Here is a 16,514-nt window from a genome sequence, read left to right on the forward strand (position 1 = left end):
TTGTAAATATAAATGTTATGAAAATTCTTTTAATAATGCCATTACACTGTAGAGAAGGTAGCAAATTGCAGTGCTTGGGAGGCGTGGCAAACCCAATTTGTGGTTCTTGCATCACATATGTTTTTCACATGCTTATTATAATTGGCAGAGGCTGAAGTGCATCTGCCAACAGCAATTAGCTTGTCAGCAACTAGTAAAATTGCTGGGAACACAAGATTTTATGACCTAGCTTTTTCCACACTAGTATACATTCTCCACATTAAAAAAAACAACCCACATTTCATAGATGTTTCTTTGATTCCGAAGTCTCTAAATGGAAGTCATCAGACTGTTTACACACAGAACAGAAGAATTTAAAAACTCCTTTTTTTACATTTATGAAACAAAAGTGCAGTGTTTGGGTTCATATGTTAGCACATGATTTTCATAAAGAATCTATATATTTTTGCCCTACAGAGAATTGTTATACAGGTCAAATGTGTTTTCCTGATGTTCCTATGCAGTTACAGTATATTGAATTTAGTGGTTTAACACTAAAAAAAAAAAAATTAAAGAAATCAAACGATTAATCTGTTTTTAGGGTTATTGTGCAGATTTTGTTTTTAACTTGAAACATTAGGATTTATATTTCTGTCATTGATTTAAATAGGCCTGAAGTAGTAAATCTTTTACTTTCTTTCATCTCTATATAAGCTAAAAAGGGTTTAGAAGACAGCATATTTACTGTAAACACAGAAAGCTGAAAGATGAACTGGTGATTGTTGATAATGTACACCCAAATCTCATGATTCCAGTCTGATATTTTGAATTAGGTAAACTAGAGAATTGTGAGTTACAGAAGATATATGAATGACATATTACATATGGCTAGACCTAATGACCATGCAGAGAAGAGATCTTATCCTCCGGTCCGTCATTGTTTGGTGCATATTCCATAGGCATGTAGAGACACTTGTAGCAGTCATATTTTCACATCAGAAGAAAGGTGCAAACAGTTTTCTAACTGTAGGAGTTAAATCAAAACCAGATGGATTGTGTGTTTTGGGATTAAAATAAGGAAAAAAAATATTTCCACAGGGCATTTCTTTTTTAAGGATATTTTCATAATTTTGATCTCAATAAGTGGTGCTACTTTCTTCCTTAATATGACTTTTTTAGGTTTTGTCTTGCAGTATTGAACCATGAAGACAATAATTTTGATTCCTCATAAACATTCAAAGCGTTACATAGTCAATACATTTTCAGTTATGCAGTAAAATGTTTAAAGAGAAGTAGACGCAGAGTCAAGACTCAGTGGATCCATTGACATTACGTATATAGGGCTCAGATTGGAAAAGTAGGTACAAACTAAATGAGGTTGGGATTTTAAGATCAGTTTTATGAGAGACCATAGTCCACATTGTCATTGGCCATTTTGTTTTTATTTTTAACCAATATTTTTAAAAAATACATCTATAGCTACCATATCATTATCACTAGACTGCCCTTCCTTGTCATAGTTGAGATGCTGATTTGCAGAGGAATGTGGGGAGTCTGCACTGTACCCGTATTGTAGATAAATAACAGATCCAGCTTGTGCAATTGTTTAAACTCTCATCCTTCACTAGCACTAAATTTGTCACTTTAAATTTTAAAACCAGGGAATCTCACCCAACATCCTGTTACCATCCCCAGAAGTTTCTTGATCTTTACATGTCATGAAAAATATTTTGATAGTTAGTAGTCATCCAAGTGTCTGATGAAACCTATCGTCTAATAATGTACTGGGCACCTTCTTTGCAAAAATGTTTACTCTGTGGTTTTCATTCATTTTTATTTCTGCATTCTGACATATTTTTTTAATAAAGATGAGAAAGATAAAATGACTGTTGCAGTATGTTTCTAGACCTACTTTAACTTTACCTCAGATGATGACCATTTGTTAACATATATGGACACATTATTTTTAACTTTATGTGTAATGCATTCAACAAAAAAACCAACAAATTTTTAGAAATTTTCCATTAATTTCTGTAACACACCATGTAATACTGTTACAAATAAAAATGTTTAAAAAAATCATTGTCATTCAAGTTAATTTGTTCCATAGGCTCTGCCCATTGCAGAAAGCTGCTCACAGAAAGGTGCCAAAGTTTCTCTTGAGTACAATTTGTCATGGACAAGCTTATCTAAGACTAGGGATTTTGGCGGGGAGGTCCACCTGAGCCACCTTAAGCAGACCTTGTACCTAGAAGTGTTGAGGACCTGCCCTCTGAAAATTAGTCCCCTTTTTGGGTTTCTTAAGGTAGACACCCAAAACACTAGTCATTTTTGAAAATATTGGCCCATATCTCACAACTAATCAAATATATGATCATATGAGGAAGACCATGGTATATAAGACCATCTCAAGCGGAATTTGGTTCTTGACTAGAGAAGTTGTGAATCATCATCCTGCTGAAATTTCACCCTTCAGATAAATTATGTAATCATGACAACTCTTAGGCTAGGCAAAAGCCCTATAATGAAAGTAAAAGTTTGACTTTGTGGCCAACATTTTCAAAAGGAGGAGCCCAAAGGCACTTAAGCATGTGTGTAATTTTAAGCAATTGAGTAGCCCTGTTTATTTCAGTGGAACTTTTCACAAAAAAAAAAATCATCGATGTCTTGAATTGGATTTGGCCCAACCCAAAAAACTCAAGAATTCCTTAGGGGCCAGGGGGAAGGAAGAGACTATAACAGGGTAACTAGATAATAAATTGGGGGGGAGGATAGGTCCATCATTGCAAGCCAGGGGAGGGGAGGACACATGTCCCTAGCCTCTGTTTGCCAGAAGCTGGGAATGGACGACAGTGGATGGATCACTTGATGATTACCTGTTCTGTTCATTCCCTTTGGGGCACCTGGCATTGACCACTGTCGGAAGACAGGATATAGGGCTAGATTGGTCTGACCCAATATGGCTATTCTTATGTTCTTAAGTCCATATTTTCACGGCAGAATAAAATTGGCCTGATTTTCTTAGCTGCTGAGCACCACAATTGAAGGTAACAGGAGCTGCGTATGGAGAATAACAGATGTGTTTTGTCCAGTGAGTGATGCCAAAATATACAAGATGCGGGAGGGAAATTTAAGCAGAAAAAAAATCTTGTTTTGATTCAGCCTCCTCTCCTCCAAAAGAAAACAACAAAGAAGTGCTCCATCTTTCTTCAGATTATACTGCTCCATTAATTGCTTACATGCATGCATACTGTTTGATAAGAGTTTAATCCCAACTCATGCTCCTATAGTAAATACAAGCAAAAGCTAATCTAATTATAACAGTCAATGTATTTAAATATTAGATGAATATTAGTAAACTTTCCATGGAACTTTTTTTATAAAAACTTGAGAAATGCAGTAAAATTTAGGTTCTGACAGTTTAAATGCAATAATAAAGATATGTATTGACTTAATTTGATGCGACTGCCTAACTTTTTACATCAGGGACCAAATTCTTGTCTCACTCATGAAATTCTGTTTACTTCAGTTGTTTTGCAGAGCTGTAAGTGGGAGCAGAATTCGGTCCAACATTTGCACTTCTAACATGTGACTTCCTAGATTTTTGAGGCCAGAATGGATTGTTTGGATCATCTAGTCTGACCACCTGCATAACACAGGTTTATGGCCCTTTTTCATGTGCCAGTGTCCATCTTCACAGATCAAATAAAGTGAAGTGCTTCCTTCTTTGCTTAGACTGTAAGATCCTTGGGGCAAGGGATGTCTTTCATTATATGTGTGTACACCGTGTAGCACAATGGAAACCCAATCCTAATCGGAGTCTCTAGGCACTGCATAATAAATATCAAATTATAACACCAACAAGCCAATAAAGTCTTAAAATTATTCTTTCAAAGTCTCCAAGGACTCCAGAAGTCTGAAGTTCATATGTAGGAGGAGGATTTCCATTTAAAGGGTACAAAAATAAACCACAGGGGAAAGAATCAAAAATAAATCCAGCAAAACCAGAAGTACAGTATAGGAAACAAGCCCTCAGAGATGGAATGAAGAATCTGTTCAGGATTGGAAGAGATAAATTATGTCACAAAGATAAGCAGGAGACAGACCTAGGTTTTGCATGTATTATTAGGGGATTTCTAATAGTGATTGGTTGGATTCCTGGCAATCAACACAAAGTCCTCAAGAGAGGAGAAATCTGCTCAGAGATACCGGTGCTTGAAAGCATCCTATTTACATAGTTCTATACAAGATGCAAACACTTAATGAAGGAAGACAAGGAAATTTTTAATTATAAAACTCCAGTGTGGGCTAGGGGTGATAAGCAGTCCTGTAGCACGCATCACAAATGGAAAGATACTCTGGCAGCAACGGGGCAGTTACAGGTTTATGGTGAAGTAAAAGACTGAAGAGCTAATCTGCAAAATATAACAACAGTATAAAGGCTTGAAGCAGAGTTGATTAAGAAATAAAATACAATGCACCTTATCACAGCCACCATGTCAAAGGAAGAACTGATATACAACTAAGTAACTAGTTATGTTAATATAATGAGAAATAATACAATTTTTTTGCACTTTTCTAGTACCTTAAATTCTAAGGATCTCAAAGCCCTTTACGAAGCTGGAAGAGCACGACTCGAATGGGAAGATTACCAAAAAGGGAAAATATCATAAACAAATCTGATTCTTATTGCAGTAACTCAATGCATAACATTATAATCTGGGCTAGGTGGATCACTTACAGAATGTGAGTATAGCCCAAGATATACGTTTGGAGATGTTATATAAAATGATAAGGAAATTATATTCATTTGACAGGTGCTAATTAAGGGCATGCTCCATGCAGCAGTCAAAGTGCTTGCGGCTCAGGCAGTAAAATCACATAGGCTCAAGGTTCTGGCAGATTTCTCTTTCCATGTCCATGAATTCTTATAAAGCAATAGATAAGGTAGATGGAAATTCATGGTTTTACCTTTACTGCATTATAATAGCTATGGTGATTTCATGCAATGGAATCTTAACCATCATAATATGATAACAGTTGCTAGAGATATTTGCTTCTTTTTCCTATGCTATGACATAGCTTCTCATGCAAGTCCTCTTCCTGAACTGTCTTTTTCTTTCTTTCTTTCTTTCTTTCTTTCTTTCTTTCTTTCTTTTGCATGGCTTATGGCCTTTACAAAGTAATTCAATTTCATATGTATTACTTTTCTAGCAAACGACATTAGCAATTAGAAGAACGCCATCAGAAAGGAGTGAGTGAGAATGCCTGCTCTCCAATAGCCATGGAGCAGGTTTGAATCCATGTTGTGTGACTATTTCTCTCCACCAAAATGCTAAACATGTCAGGGTAAATGAACAAAATAAAAGTCTCTTTGGCTACCAGCAAATGCAATGTTTGGAAGAAATCTCTGGAACGAATCTCTGAGCCTGGGCATTTGTGACTCTTTTCACTGATGCCATTTTCACAAGTATTTGTATTGAACCTTATGGTATCACTACACTACCTGCTCTGCAGAGTATTTGGGTTCATCATGGAGATGATGCCGTTGTAGAGCCCCGTTGAAATCCATGGGGCTCTGCATGAACCTCAGTGAAGAACTGGCTATGGTTTGGTATTGCTTTCCTATACCACCAGTACAGATTTCCTGATTGTAGGGCCAGTCCTACAAACCTTCCCAAGGGTAGACCTTATTTAAGTAGGACTTACTGAAGTATGATTAAGGATTTGCAAGATCAGGCTCTGTATAGAATCATAGAAGTGTAGGACTGGAAGGGACTCGGAGAAGCCTTCTAGTCCAGTCCCCTGCACTCAAGTATAAAGGACTGCAGAAGGAGTAAGTCTCATAAATAACTTAGGATAAATAAAAGGCTTGGCTCAGAAGATAAAAAAGTATTTTTTTTCTTCTTGTGGTTGCTGTCAGGTGTGTGGAAACTGAATTATACATCTCCACATGTAGCAACCTGACAATGAGAAATATGCGGAGATAGCCTGATTCGATTCCCTGATTACTAGTAACAAAACCTATCTCTTTCTGAAATCATCCTCCCGGAGACAGGGAATATCAGGTCCATTAGCGAAACGACTGTCCACCTATTAGTTTTTACAGCTCTAAATAGTCTTATCTCAATGGAACTGTTTGCCTTGTGGTTCATCTATCAAGCCTAAAATCTCTTAAGGACCAGAGAACTCTCAAAAAGAATAATAGACTTAAAATACTCTCTTTAAGTAGTTTTCAGCAAGAGAAGAATTTTTAAAGTATCTTTAAATATCTGATATTATTTGCTATCTTTTCAATCCCATTTCATAGCCCTCTAGGTACCATCTGTATTTGTCAGAGCTCCCCTTACCAGCAAGGCAAGGAAATCACAGACAATTTAAAGGAAACAATACCAGCTTACACAAGGAGGAAATCAGTGTTCATTCAAACTCAGAGACATCCATGAAAGTAAAGGGCAGGAAAAAACTAGGGCTAAATGGTGAGCCTTGTTGATTGCAAGAAAAAAAACCCATTTTCTTAGTATTTGGGCCGACTAAAAAAATCAGAAGCCCGGAGTCTGAGGAACTCCTGGGATTCCTGACACTTTAAGATTTCATATGACCCAAGATCTGGCAAACTGAACAACTCTGGGGAATCTTTTTATCCCCTGGACAATAGGCTGACTAAGCAGTGGCCTCAGTCAGAGGCCCGTTCCATAGGCAAGTATATGGGAAATGATTAAATTTGGTGGTTTTCTTAAAAGCCCCAATTCCTGGAGTCATGAGATTGTGAAACTCTCAGCTTTTTCTCTGTGTGTGTCTGGAGAGAGAGAGTTGAACCCATTATCTTAAAGTATTTATGTTCATACGTGCATCATAATAGAAGATCAATCTTGCTGTAAGGAACAAAGACTTGTGAGTGATGCACTAGAGTGTGGTTTCCAGTGCTGGAGATAATCAGTATTGGATTAAAAATAGGGATGAGTTTCATCTAATTTCAAACCCATTTGAGCATCATGGGTTTGAAAGTTCTCATGGCTCAATCCTAGAGCCACTGAAATCAATGTCAAAAACCTCCCCTATTAATATCAAATATTACTGTTTTTTTTCTTTATTCTGCTCCTGTAGAAGAGGGTGAAAGGTGTAGTAAAGAGTGGTAATGAGGAACCACCGTATCCATTCCATGTGCTGATTTCAGTTAGTGCCAACCTAGCCTGTAGAAGGAAGGCTCTTTTATCCCTAATACAGATCACAGCTCTTTCATTTGACAGGAAAACATGCCAATTTAAAAAATGGAACCACCTTTGGATAGAATTATGGGTTTAAATTACTCATACTAGTTTTGGGAACTCTACAAACTCTAAGAATTGGTTGCAAGCATCATGAAACCTCAGACGCTGAGGTTAATGAAGTCATTGGTGAATTAAGTGGACAGGAGTGAGTTTCCATTTGTAGATGCATCAAAATCTACATCCATTAACTTACAACTCTGTCAGAGTTAAATGCTCAGAGACTTAACACAGATAGGCAGCTAACTGTTGTCTAAATCTTCTGTGGTGCAGAAGGGAACAACACTGCAAAAATAATGCAGTCAGGAAGTGGGAAATGGCTAGGAGATAACATTCCAACCAACACACTGCAAGAAATGGGGTGTCACTTGGGGAGTTGAAATATAGAGGATCCAGCTCTGAATTTTGCATTTCAGGCCCATCTCTTATTGTATGTGCCTGATTTTGCAGTCCACTTTGGAGAATGTGGTGGTGTATGGCGAACGCCAGCACGTGGGTACCTCTGTCTCTTTCTGATTAATACCACCCCGTCTATCTGTTAATCCAGTAACTCAAATGTGGTTAACCTGCAGATTACTCTGCACTAGATTGTTGGTTTTAGAGTATACATTGCATGTCTTATGTCTGTAATCTTGGCTCTGGTATGGTTATTGCTAAACAGTATACTGCCTTCCCTGACACAGATCCCCACACCGAGAGGTCTTTCCTGTACATAAGAACATAAAAATGGCCATACTGGGTCAGACCAAAGGTCCATCTAGCCCAGTATCCCGTCTACCGACAGTGGCCAATGCCAGATGCCCCAGAGGGAGTGAACCTAATAGGTAATGATCAAGTGATCTCTCCTGCCATCCATCTCCACCCTCTGACAGAGTCTAGGGACACCATTCCTTATCCATCCTGCCTAATAGCCGTTAATGGACTTAACCTCCATGAATTTATCGAGTTCTCTTTTAAACGCTGTTATAGTCCTAGCCTTCACAACCTCCTCAGGCAAGGAGTTCCACAAGTTGACTGTGCGCTGCGTGAAGAAGAGCTTCCTTTTACTTGTTTTAAACCTGCTGCCCATTAATTTAATTTAGTGACCCCTAATTCTTCTATTATGGGAATAAGTAAATAACTTTTCCTTATTTACTTTCTCCACATCACTCATGATTTTATATACCTTTATCATATCCCCCTTTAGTCTCCTCTTTTCCAAGCTGAAAAGTCCTAGCCTCTTTAATCTCTCCTCATATGGGACCCATTCCAAACCCCTAATCATTTTAGTTGCCCTTTTCTGAACCTTTTCTAGTGCCAGTATATCTTTTTTGAGATGAGGAGACCACATCTGTGCGCAGTATTCAAGATGTACGCAATGGGGTTTATCTGTGCACCAATGATTAACAACCAAATCGATCGTATCAAAGGTTGAGTCAGCTGCATCTGATAGACACAACATTGTTTTATATTGAGGCAGCATAATTTGAAGCAGATATAAAACTTTGAACAGCCCAGACCATCTTTCCTAATTGTTTGTTCTCCATATATAGAGATGAAAGAGCAGTTAATCATTGTCTCCATGCTCAGTGATATTAGGTTAAAAATGGCTAACATAACCACAGATTTTCATGAGCATTTCCCATAAAGAATCAATTGACATTTTGCTTGTTCTGTGTTAAATCATTAACATTAAGTTGCTTTGCTCTAAAGATGCAGAAGCTGATTGCTTCAGATGCATGGCTGAATAGTAACTGGAGAACCAAAAGAAAAGGAATAATTCTTGACCAGTCCACTAAACTGAGGCTATATTTTAGTTTTAACTATGGTTTGTATTGTTAGAATTGATGTGCTTAATTTTTATAGGACACCTTTCATTCACAGACGAGCCAAAGCACTTTACCAGTATTATTTAGTATTTGTATGACAATAATGCCTAGAAGCCCAAACCAAGATCAGAGACCCCTTTGTGCCCTGGGTGTGTCTTATGTGTACATAGGCATAGTGAGACACAGTCTGTTTTAAAGAGCTTACAATAGACAATAAGCTCCCATTTAGGCACCAAAATGGGAGCTGAAGTAAGTCTAGCCATTAACGTTGATGCTTACACTAGAGCTGTAGAGTGGCATATGAAAATCTGGCCCTCTGGGTCTTGTTTCAGGTCTCCCAAGAAGTCTATGGCAGAGCAAGGCATTGAATCAAGATCTCCTGAGTCTCCATCCAGCGCCCAATCATTCCTCCTCCTTTACCATTTATTGTAGTTCATGCCAGTTTGTCTGAGAGCATGTATAATTCTGTGGGCAAGTTATTGATAGAAAGGTAAGAGAGGTATCGTATGATTTGTAATAAGCTACAGAATCATAGTGTCAATGGTGTCATCCTCTGCAGCATAGTGGGGGGTACTTGCTACTTCACCCCACCCCCAACTGCAGGTCCTCCACTTGGGGGAAATGTTGACAACACAGCCTCACCGGAAATGGGTCAAGTTGAGCCTCATTCAAAAGCCCTTTCTCTCGCAAACACAATAGTACCAAACATGAGACTCCTGGGACAATTATGTAGCTATTTATTTGAGAAAATATTTAGAAATCAATGTTTTTAATTATACTTTAACACAGGCATGTCAAACATGCAGCCCTCACAACTGACAGTAATGTGTTATATCAGTTAATGCTCAGAACAGAATACCTGATACAGATTTCTGTAAATGGAAGGGAGTGCTGCGAGTTGATTTGCCATCATCGGCAAAAAAGCGGTTCAGTGGTATTGATTATCATCTTTGTTTATTATGCCAAACAGCTGTAATGAGGTACCATTAAGACATCAACATCCAGCCAGAAATTGACTGGAATCCATCCGCAAGTGTTATGCACACAGGTCCATAACATACATTACATTACATAACATAACATAACTCATTGCAATCCCAAAGTAATTTATTACAAAATCCTTGTTTTCACTTTGGTCTGGATCATTTTTAGACATCAGTGGGTAGAGGACTAGTAGTTGAATCTTTGGTGAATACCATCACAGAGGGTCTGGTTGAACACAATGCTTGGTGGCACCGTACATGCTATAAGAAGTGCACCCATTAGCTGAATTTGGCAAGGTTGGAGAGAATGTAAATCAAGCATCAGGAAAAAGTTGAAGATGTTGGGACAAGTGCGAGACTTGCCTTATGGTAGGGCTCATGGCATGTGTTTTGAGAAGAACACCTGCTTTTGTGATACGCCGGAAGCCCGAAGGCATGCATTAAGCACAGTTTCAACATGAGAAGGTGAGAAAGTGTATGAAGCAGTCATTCTTAGTGAGAACGTTGCTTGCAAAGTGGGTTTATTGACCCAAAAGTCACCCACGCTTATGATATTGAGTGCTGCATAAAAAATATATATCGTGTTGCGGCAAAAGGTAACAGAAACAAATACAGGTTTTACTACTGAAAACTGCAACTCAGCTGGAGTTCATAAATTGCTTCACGGAGGCTCTAATGGATGGAAAAGTGGTGGCGATGGCTGAAGCAAAGGCTAAGTACAGAGAAATACATGCTTTGAATGGGATTGAAAAGGAACACACACTTAGCAGGAAGGCTTTTAAAACACTTGTCAGGGGCCAGACCAGCTAGGATCAGCTGCTGGCCTGCTCCCTGAGTAACTTCGCTGCTGGGTAACCAGTGAGCCTACTGGCACTGCCTAGGAAGTGACAGAGTAGCCACAGCATCTGATTGGTTGTTGGTTTAGCAGCCCTGCTTCTGAGTCTGGCACCCACAGCAGATCGGTGGCAGCTCAATGTTTACCATGCTCACATCTGTTCTTGCCTGTTCCTGCTTCTAATCCCTGCATCTGCCCTGTTCCAATCTACTTCCAGTCCATGTTCCTGCCTGGTTCCCATCCTTGTTTTCAAACCTGCTCCTACTCCACCTACCTTCCGCTCTGGTGCCAGCCCCTGTTCCTCTCTGGCTTCTGAGTTCTGGATTCGATCCTTTGGCCTATGACTCTGGTTACCCTCCAGCTCCAGCATTTAGCTTCTGTTCCTCCGGTACTGATCCTTGGCTCCACTTCTGGCCCAAGACTCATATTACCCTCTGGCTCTGGCATTCAATTCCTGTGCCGCGAGTGCTGAGCCTTGGCTCATTCATGGACTCTGTCCCCCTGGACCCATCTCTAAGCGGTAGGCCAAACTCATGTTTCAACCACTAGGCCTGACCACCCATGGCCCAGTCAGTCACACATACTGAAAATGAACTGTGGGATATGGATAGTTTTCAGCAATCCTATGTGCAGAAATGAATCACAGCACATATCCTTAAAAGCGGCAAAAGATGTGGCACTATCAAAAGCAGAAGAAAGCACTGATGGCAACAGCAATATGAAGACTCCATTTGCAGCTACTAAATTTGTATGGAGAACCATTTTGTCCTGCAATAGATGGACATTTCAGGGATCCATAACTGACGCCAAACCTGAAAAAATTGTACTGCATGCAAAGAATTGCTTGAAGACTTTTGGTGAGCTGCTGCCTTGCACTGTTCAGTGAAGTTTCTTCATATTTGCCACAGAGAGAGAGTTTCTACCGAACTCTGGATTTTTGAACAAGACACAGATGTTCTAGCTCTCTCTGTGAGACGTTACCCCAGACTTCCGCAAGATTCCATTTTTGTGACTGCTGCTAGAGAACAGAATTGCTGTATATCCCTCAGAGATGTGTTCTTATCACTCAGACCATTAAAAGTCACCGCATTGCGAGGTTTCCACATCCTTTCAGGATGGGACCCTACTGGAAGGTCGGCTGGAAAGATCAAATTACCTTACTGGAAGGCATTTGAGTCAGCCTCTGAAGACTCTCTCCTTGCTCTGAAAGTGCTTGGAATGGTTGAGCTAGACAATGATTTGGTCATAAATGCAATGGAGGTGTACCTACACCAAGTTTACTATTTGAAGACCAACATTATGACACTTGCACAGCTACATTTTCCAAGAAGCAGACAAACAGAGAAAAGTTGCCACCAACAAGAAATGCATTTATACCTTCTAGCAAGAGGGTAAATTACCAAGCAATAGAATGGCTCCAGGATGGTTGAGTGCATCCAAAACTACCCTCCCCTGTCAGATATGGATGGTTCTTGGAGGGTGGACTGATCACACCAGTTACATGTGAAATACCATGCGCTCCTGAATCAGTCCTACAGGTAATCAAATGCTCATGTGGAAAGACCAGATGCTCAGCAACCTGCAAATATTTGGCTAGCAGCCTGCCGTGTACAGAGATGTGCAAGTGCGGCATGGAGGAGGAAGACTGTGACAATGTGCCTAGCAGTGGCACCCTGGAAGGAGATGACACTGATGATGACTTGATGAGTAAATGTTTTCCATCCTACACGTCAAGGCTAACTTCTTTAGGATTACCAAATATCAGTGTCTTTTTTTTTATGTCAGACATGCATCCCTGTTTTAAAGTATAATTTAAAAAGTTGATTTGTAAATATTTTTTCGAATATGTATCTATATAATTGTTCTAGGCATCTCTTGTTTGGTATCATCGTGTCCGTGGGAGAAAGGGCTTTCAAATGATATCCAACTCTTCACCCATTTCTGATGGTATATTTTCAAAATTTCCATCGACCAGAGGACCTAAAGCTGGTGCCTAGCGTTTTCCCCCTTTCATGCCACAGAGGGGAAAACCATTGAAATTTATGATTCTGTAGATTTTTACAACTCAAATGACACCTCCCTTACTTTGCTATTACTAACTTGCCCACAGAATGAGATTTTATTACATTGTGCTCCCAGACAAAGTACCAAAGTGACTATGTAGGCCACTGCAACAGCTGTTTTGCACACAGACGTCGCTCATGTGCTGCCTTAGGAACAAAATCTGCAAGTTATTGAGCACCCTGAACTCTGTTTTGAAATCAGTGAGAATTGAGGGTGCTCAGTACTTCTTAGGTGGAGTTCAGCAGTGCCTAGAAGGATCCATCCCTTCAGTGCTGGGATCTATTTTATTAAGAGAGGGGATGTTCACCAGGACCATGGGGCCATTCCCATATTTTATGAGAATCCCAGGGCATCTTTAAATTCCACCCAGATGGCCGCCAAACATGAACAAACAGAACCAGCAATTCTGTCAACCGGGGTGCTATGCAAACACGTAACTAAGACCATCCCTGCCCGAGAGAGCCCAGTCTACACAAGGAGGGGAAGAGATGTGGGAGAGTATGGTAAGAGTAAAAGGGAACCCATTATGCATAATAAATACTATCCCCAGGTCACCTCTTGCCTAGCCATTGTAAAACCTTAGAAATCATGAGGAAAAAGGCAAGTTCCATGTACTACAAGATGATTCATACATTTTAAGGCTAGAAGGGACCCCTATAGTTATCTGAGCCAATTTCCATAGAACTAGAGGCTCTCCTTTAGAAAGGCATGATCATTGGGTCGGATGCTGCAATCTTTACTCAGCAAGTGGCCTGGGCCCAAACCTGAAGCAGGGCCAAACACGTCTAACTCCCAGTGAGGTGTCCGCAACTCTCAGGAACTGGTCTGTTGTCTGTGGAATGGAAAGTTTCACTGCAGAATTAAGGAGAAACCTGTCCATGCTTTGTCTCTCTCATTCCTTTGCAACAACAAATGGATAGGTTGGGGTTTTTTTAAGTATTTTTCCAATCATCCCTTCTCCTAGTCACCAGATTTTTAACTTGCGTGTCACTTCTCATTGACTGTTTTCTGAGCCAAGATTTTAAATATGTGACTTTATTGGTGAAATATTTATTTTTTCAGCAATGCCCTAAGGAAACATAACAAAGCTTATGCTCAAATAAATTTGTTAGTCTCTAAGGTGCCCCATTACTCCTGTTCTTAAAACAAATGAAGGGGAAATGTAAATTGCTCCTAAGCTGATTTTTATTTTCTCCGACATCCTTCAACAGAGTTTTCAGAACTTCCTGTGTGCTAGCAACTATAAAGGTTGTCATGTGAATTTGTCAGGAGGTGGGTCATAGTTTTTCTACATGGTAAACAAAAGATCGGCTAATTTACCCTTTGCTGCTTGAACCACTTTCAGATCCAATAGAAGGCAGAACTGGAGTTCTGGTGGTTTAGATTGCCAGTGATATTTGCTGATATTACCTTAGAATCATGAGCATATCGCATACTATACTTCTCTTGTACCCAGTGAAACTGTTCCTGTTTTGTGAAGTACTGGGCTTCCTAACTGTGCATTGCTTTAGGTAAGTGAATGTTCTTAAATAAATATCCATGCAATGACATGCTAGATAATGAAATGTAACACTGACCGTCTGCTTTTCCTTTTATGGTGAATAAGGAATGTCATCTGAAGCTGTTTTGGAGTTTCTACTGAAGTAAGAAAAGGCACTGTTTTAAAATGAGCATATTATGAAATGACTGGCTTGAAAAAAGTAATCCAGTCTGATAAATCTTATATGCCAAAATGTTATAGTCGTGTTGTGATGAAGTGAAAAATTGTTTGCAGTGCAGTTACTTACTGTGTGTACCTCACAAGGGCATTTTGAGGATTATTAGAGTTCAGCTTGATTTAGGGGTCAAAAGAAAATTAATTTTGGCTAATATTTGATAGCTCTTCTACTATCTGACTATAATTGGTACTTCCCGGGGGAGGGAGTACTGGATCATATAAGAGGTCTTTCCTTTACCTAGCTACTATGATCCTAAATGTCTCAACTGGTCTAATGCCTTTTGGTCCTCATTTCGTATAAACAAAACCCAACTCCTGGACTACATAGTTGTCTGATCATTTTCCCCACTTCCTTTTTTACATGTGATATTGAATGCACAATATTAAGAACAATCTGCTATACAGGAGGGTCTACGCTCACAGCTTACATTTTTTTGCATTCCTTGTGCTGGTGGAGGCTGGGGGCACTGATGGGGCAATTTGCTTATTGATGATGGGTTGTGAGGAGGAGGTGTCTAACCTCAACCCCCACCCCCCAGGCCCTCTGGCCTTTAGGGAACGGCATTGGTAAGCTCTGCAGGAAATAGAAACGCCTAGGAGAGAGGATACAATTACTGTGCTCCCTGGGAGTTCCTGGAACTATTGTGTGTGTGGGGGGGGGCAGTTGTCAATCCACCCCAAATCAGGGCTTAAGCCTTCAAGACAAAATTGAGCTCTACATTTTAGAATTAAAAGTCCTTTGCAATGTTCTTTACACACAAAAAAAGGCACATTCTCTTTAACCCATAGTTGAGAAAGTGCAGTGTACCCTTGGCTACACATATTAGTTTAAAACCACTCTTCATAGTTAAAAAAGATTTATGCTGTATGGGTAAAATGCTGCTCTCAGAGACACCAGTGTCAAGCCAGTGTAGTGAAGTCAATGAGGATTCACAGCAGTATCACAATGAGCAGACTTTGTCTCAGCACCTCTCCAAGAGACGTGATTGGAATTTTTAACAAATCACCACCAGCAACTACAAATATTCTGCATTATTTATCTAAATCGTCATCTTGGTTGACTGACTCTTTGATTAACCCATGGTAAAATGAATTTATTTAATCTGTTTTGTAATTAAAGCCACTGGTGAGAATAAATGTACAGATGTCCTTGAGCCTTTCAAATTACCGATAGAAAGACAGGGATTTTTAGTTTGCTGTTAGTAGGTGTCATGGATCCACAAGGCATGCCAAGTCTCTGACCTTAACGTAGAGTCTTTGGGAGTATACCCTTCTTCATGCTAGGCCCTGGGCCTCCACTTTTGACTGGGTCGCATACTTCAGCGCTTTGTTTCTCACCCTGACTCCTTTAACAGGTCTTAAAGAGCTTGGCCCCTGTTGGAGACTTACCCTCTTGGGAGCTGTGCAACCAGCAGATGTTTGCTGTGACTCAGGACAGATGTTTCCTAACAAGACACCTTTTATTAGACAACTGGAATTCAGTAACTAGTGTTATCAGAATAGAACGGAAAAGCAAAGCCTACGTGCATGTGCAGGGTGGCAGCCCAAACTCTCTCGTGCCCAAATGTCCAGGATTGACACACGCACCTCTCTGGCCCCATCAGCTGGACAGCAGGATTCTCACTGCAGTCTGCTCCCACCTCAGTTCTTTGGTTCAAGCTCCAGTCACACCATTTCATGTTCTGCCCCCCCTGGGCTGGCAGTCTTTAAAAGTTAATGGTCTTCTATTGTATCTGCAAGGTAACTCCGTTCATATGATGACATATTCTTACCCACACTGACCTGCCTACTTGGCTCCTACCCAGTCACTGCATTTCTGATTCTTCTGTCCCAGGAGGGAAACTAACCCATTCCCACACA

At 39.9% G+C, this 16,514-nt stretch overlaps 1 protein-coding gene across 2 annotated transcripts in view; it reads left to right on the plus strand.

The window, feature by feature from the left end:
• Positions 1-14,248: 14,248 nt before the first annotated feature.
• C8B (complement C8 beta chain) overlaps positions 14,249-16,514 on the plus strand; it is a 32,135-nt gene continuing 29,869 nt past the window's right edge. The window contains exon 1 of one of the 2 annotated variants that reach the window (XM_039486411.1): positions 14,249-14,448. In XM_039486411.1, the coding sequence (XP_039342345.1) occupies positions 14,357-14,448 (92 nt within the window). In that variant the 5' untranslated portion in view covers positions 14,249-14,356. Of the gene's footprint in view, positions 14,449-14,530; positions 14,581-16,514 lie in introns of those variants that run through there. The other variant, XM_039486412.1, reaches the window with a different exon arrangement.

Source organism: Mauremys reevesii, linkage group 8 (genome assembly GCF_016161935.1).
Source record: "Mauremys reevesii isolate NIE-2019 linkage group 8, ASM1616193v1, whole genome shotgun sequence".
Lineage (NCBI taxonomy): Eukaryota > Metazoa > Chordata > Testudines > Geoemydidae > Mauremys > Mauremys reevesii.